General features: G+C 37.8%; 1 protein-coding gene across 1 annotated transcript; it reads left to right on the plus strand.

Moving 5' to 3' along the window:
- The first annotated feature begins 1,763 nt into the window (after positions 1–1,763).
- Positions 1,764–4,755, plus strand: LOC142357629 (uncharacterized). The gene is made up of 2 exons (XM_075409177.1): positions 1,764–2,914; positions 3,444–4,755. Exons 1-2 carry the CDS (start codon positions 2,133–2,135, stop codon positions 4,420–4,422), a joined length of 1,761 nt encoding a protein of 586 aa, XP_075265292.1. The 5' UTR covers positions 1,764–2,132; the 3' UTR covers positions 4,423–4,755.
- Positions 4,756–5,452: the final 697 nt, after the last annotated feature.

Below are 5,452 nucleotides of genomic sequence, written 5' to 3' on the forward strand. Positions count from 1 at the left end.
GTATGCATATATACATTTATATATATATATATATATATATATATATATATATATATATAGGAAGAAATCAACCTGTAAGGTAAAATGGAACGTTTTTTCTTTTCATATGGCAAGACCTGTCAAATTTCAAAGTTGATCTGCAAAAAGTAACTGCATTTCTAACATATTTATATATATATATATATATATATATATATATTATATATATATATATATATATATATATATATATATATATATATATATATAATATACAACATATATGTATAAATCTCAAAAAATACTTTTTCTCAGGAGTTATGTTCAATAATTATTTTCCTCTATCAGCTTTCCCGTGACTTTGAAATACTTATAATAACAACGTAAGCTTCAGGTAATATTTAATTTTAGAGCGGGAATGGGTATTCACCGCTCAAATGTTAAATATTTTTGTAAATATTTCGAGCTCCTTCTTTTTAATCTCAGGCTAGTTTTATTCTCTATAGGATACTTTCGATCAGAGAAGTATAATCGTTTTATGACTGAACGTACATAAAAGTTTTTGATTTGAGCTACTTGCATTGAAATGCAGAAGTGAACCCTTGGCTCATGGAAGAGAGCGAGAGAATTGCAGAACTAACATTCCGGTAGACAATGATAAGATGATGATGAAAATATTGTCTATAGCTTGAGTTAAATTTCAGACAGTTTGCAATCCGACTAGACTCGGATTAATTTGCTAACTCTAATATCTGATATTGAACCGGATTTTTGGCCCCTTTGTTGGAATGTTAGAAGGCGTTGCGAAAAGATGTGCCGCTTTCTAAATTAAAGCTAAAGCCGTTTTTTTGTTAAATTAAATCGAGAAATACTTATGGCTAAATTAGATGAATCACAGGGAACAAAAATTCCTTCAGACGATATAATTGAAAAATATGAAATGTTTTCACGGAGGCGGATTTTTTCACTTAATTTGATCAGTATTAAATAGAAATGTTTCATCTCAGCTAAATAGTAGAATTTGATCGTGTATTTTGACATTGGAGTCATGAAATCTCGATTAGGGAAATGTCAGAAATGTAATTTTTAATAAGCTAGCCATAAAGGCATTGCGAATTAAGTCAAAGAAAGCGAATTAGTGGTAAGGTTTGTTTCTCCATCCTGTTTGAGATTTTGGGCATTTATTCAGTGCTTAGTATGGTTTGGTCATTCACTACAGGTATATCACGTTTCAATATTCGTGGGCCTTTTGTGGGGATTTATTGGTTTTTCTGGTTTTGTCCAGATTATAAAAGTCAACTTGTTCTCAAGGCACGGATAAATCCAACAAACTTGCATTCAATGGCTTGTCCAAAACATAAAGGTAAATTTGATTGATTCGAATTAGCGCCAAATTAATCCTAATTGACGCTAACATTCAAGTTTTGGCGGTTTAATTCCTCAAAAAAGACAAAAAAGTTACGACTATTGATCTTTTAGCAGGTGAAGCAATGTTGCTTTTAAACTGAGCTGGTCAGAAATTATATCAAATTTCAGCTGTTTTCATAAAAAGGGGAATTTTAAAGGGAAAAATGTATTGGCTGAATAATTCACTTTTCTTAAGTTGCCGGCCCGTGACAGCATAAAGACATATTGATTGACAAGAATCGATGACGTTTAGATTGTGTGTGCTTGCGCTCGCGCTGACTGCTGCTAGTATATGTGTATTTGTATTTGCTGCCTCCAATCAGCCAATCACAGCGCTCCATTCATGCAATTTTACTTCAACTCTAATAGGCTAGTTGATCACAAAGAAATTCAACTAAGCGCTTCTTTGGTCTAAATCTAAATCTAAATACATTATAAATAGACTTCTTGATTTTCAGAAGAGCAGCCGCTAAAAATTCTGCTTTCTCTTCTTTTATTATCCACACCTTTTAAATTTCAACACTCCTTGTAATTTATTGGAAAATTTCACTTTTGAACTTGCTCATTTATTTAAACAGCTCTCCTGTTTTTCAGTTTGCTTCTTGTTTGTTTATCTCCACCATTCCAACAAACAAAACTAAACATAAATATCAAAATTTTGTCGTATTGAGCATTTCATGTTTCTTAGTTGTCAGTTCTTAGTTGATAATTCAAATTCTGTCGAAGTTAGTTAAAAATTAGACAAAATGCATACAGACCCCAAGTTAGGGCTTTTGCTGTCCCAAGCTCATGGGACCCCAGCAGCTTTTCCGCCTTCAGCAGCCGCGCTTTTCGCCGCCAACCCGATGATAGCGAACCACCCTCAACTCCTGCACCAACTCTCGGCACAACTGGCCGCAGCCCAGATGAACAACCCCGCAGGACCGGGACATGTATCTGGGCCGATGCACCCAGGCGCACCCTTGCCGCACCCAGCTTTGATGGGATTCAATCCTGAACAAGTTGCCCAAGTTTGCGATACACTAGAGGAAAGCGGAGATTTTGACCGACTCTCGCGGTTTTTGTGGTCGTTGCCTCCCCACTTGCTGGAAAGCACGATGAAAAATGAATCGATCCTGAAAGCGCGGGCAACTGTTTACTTTCACAATGGACAGTTCAGAGATCTTTACGTGTTGCTGGAAAACAACCGCTTCAAAAAAGACTATCACCCCAAACTGCAAGCTATGTGGTTGGAAGCCCATTATCAAGAAGCCGAAAGATTGCGAGGGCGACCTCTAGGACCCGTTGACAAGTACCGAGTTCGCAAGAAGTATCCCCTCCCCAGAACAATCTGGGATGGTGAGCAGAAAACGCACTGTTTCAAGGAGAGAACTCGTGGGTTGCTGAGAGAATATTACTTGACGGACCCCTACCCGAACCCTAACAAAAAGAAAGAGCTCGCCCAGCTGACGGGTTTGACGCCCACACAAGTTGGCAACTGGTTCAAGAACAGGAGACAAAGAGATCGCGCAGCAGCTGCCAAAAATAGGTAATTTTTAGAATAAAACGACGATACTTATTTTCTATTATTGGATGTCAACATTTCATTATAAAATTCAGCAATTTGAGATGCATCACGATGAAAACAGTTTTTATTTTTATTTAGTTATATTTACATCAAACACTAAGATTCTAAATAGATTCTAGATTCTAACTAGATTCTAACTAGATTTTAACTAGATTCTAACTAGATTCTAACTAGATTCTAACTAGATTCTAACTAGATTCTAGATTCAAACTAGATTATAACTAGATTCTAACTTCTCAGATGATACCTTTAGCTCTCTTATTGTAAACTAATTTTTGAGCTTTTACCTTTTTGGAAGTTAACAATCAAAAGTTGTTAAATTCTATTTGCCGCGTAACATTTTAGATTCAACAAAGAAATATTTAGGATCAAATTTAGTTTCAAGAAATAATTGCCGCAGTGCTTACACTTGGTTTTTCCTTAAAATTCATACTGATAACCCATTTATCAATTGTTTTCAGTCTAAATTAAATTGTCATTTGTTTTTCAGAGGAACAGCACTGAACAATTTCAACTCTTCCGACAACGAGGGTTCATACGACAAAATAAGATCACTTGAAATTGACATCAATGACGACGAAGACGATGACGACATCGACCTTGACGTCAGCATATCCGATTCTGACGACGAGGACAGGGAAAACTCCTCCGACTTGAAGAAATCACCCTCGACAACCCTAACCCCTGACTCGACAAGTTCCAAAACCAAACTTGACGGCTCCTCAAATAAAGTTTGCAAACCAGAACCGTGCGATTTGAGTGGCGCCGAGCATACAACCGATTCGAGCTCGGCTTTGAAATTAAAGTCGGATAACTACAGCCCCGCAGCTTCGACAACGTCCGAAGTCAGCCCGTCAAACTCAACAAAAAGTGGCTCATCTGTTTTTCCTTCGCCCACCCAACCGAATGGGGGTAACCCACTTTCTAGTTATTCCCACGCCGCGTTTTCAGCTCAGAATGAAAGTTTGAAGCGGGAATTGTTTTCACTTTACACAGCTCAGCTTGGATCCCAACATCCGACAGGGATCCCGCAGACGTTCCCAGGACTCCGCACATCTGCTAGTCCGATTCATTTGCCTAACCTCCCACCTTCGAGTCTCAGTTCAGCTGCAGTTGCCCACCAGCAACGTCTTTTAGTACCTCCAGCTCAGCTATTTCTGCAAGCACAATTGGCAGCTGCCGGACGTTTGAATCCTTCTCATCCGGGATCTAACCCACATTCCTTTCTAAACTCGACCAACGCGCATTCCTTGCTAAGAACAAACCAACTTTTAATAAGTTCAGCTAGTTTGAGTTCGTCTCAGTCAAAATCGAGCTCGAATAACTCGATTACTGCAGTTAGTACAACAACATCAATGACAACTTCTCCTGTAAGTTCAACAGTTGTGAACCCTACAACTACAACTAGCCCCACCAAACCCACAGTGTTCTCCCCCGTTCGTCTGTGCAATATAAAGGACTCCAAATAAATCAATTCTCGACATTCACACCGAACCAGAATCTCAACGAATCACCCAGAGCAAATTTCTGGATGCTGAAAACTTTATAAAGAAGCTATTTTAGTACGGACTGATAATGCGTCTATATTTATTACCTACCGAAATTGTTGCAACTTTTCGAGTTATATTGTTTTCCCCTTTAAAATTGTTACACGAATTTGGTGCCAAAAAATTGTACATAGCAATAACTTTTATTTGTACCCTTGTTGATTTGCGAACTAGATTTTAGTTGAATTAATTATCAAAGCCAAAGCTTAACTTCATGTTCATTTCACTCATAATTAAATGTTCACACCTTAACAAGTTTTTCAACAAAGTCGGTGAAAGTGAAAAGTATGGAAAGGCAAGGATGAATTTCTCAGAAAAAGAATAAATTGGTTTATTCAGTGGTGACCTTAAAAAACTTTTCAGAGTTCAAACCGATATTAAATTAGCAATGCACATTGCAATTTGGTCGTGTCCGGACAAAACAGTCCCAGACAAAACAGTCCCAGACAAAACAGTCCCAAATTGCAAAATATTCCCAGACAAAACAGTCCCAGACAAAATAGTCCCAAGAAACCAGACAAAACAGTCCCAGACAAAATAGTCCCAAATAAAATGTACCCAATGCCATTATACCCAATGTACTTTGAAATGTTCGTCCAATAATCCGACAACAAATTAGCAGTCGCTATTACCCGTATGTTTTAACATACTTAATGGCCATGGCCATGCCTCAGCGGCCCGTGGGACTTGATATGAAACTATCACAACCGAACATGGGATTAAATTATCCGCTTGTTAAATCATACGTGTGAGAGCTATTATAATGGCCTTGGGACTATTTTGTCTGGGACTGTTTTGTCTGGTTTCTGGGACTATTTTGTCTGGGACTGTTTTGTCTGGGAACATTTTGCTATTTGGGACTGTTTTGTCCGGGACTGTTTTGTCTGGGACTGTTTTGTCTGTTCACCAATTTGGTAGCAATTTACACTTTATAGGCAAGAAAATATGCGTA

Source organism: Convolutriloba macropyga, unplaced genomic scaffold, assembly GCF_964194025.1.
Source record: "Convolutriloba macropyga unplaced genomic scaffold, txConMacr16.3 SCAFFOLD_2361, whole genome shotgun sequence".
Classification (NCBI taxonomy): Eukaryota; Metazoa; Xenacoelomorpha; order Acoela; family Convolutidae; genus Convolutriloba; species Convolutriloba macropyga.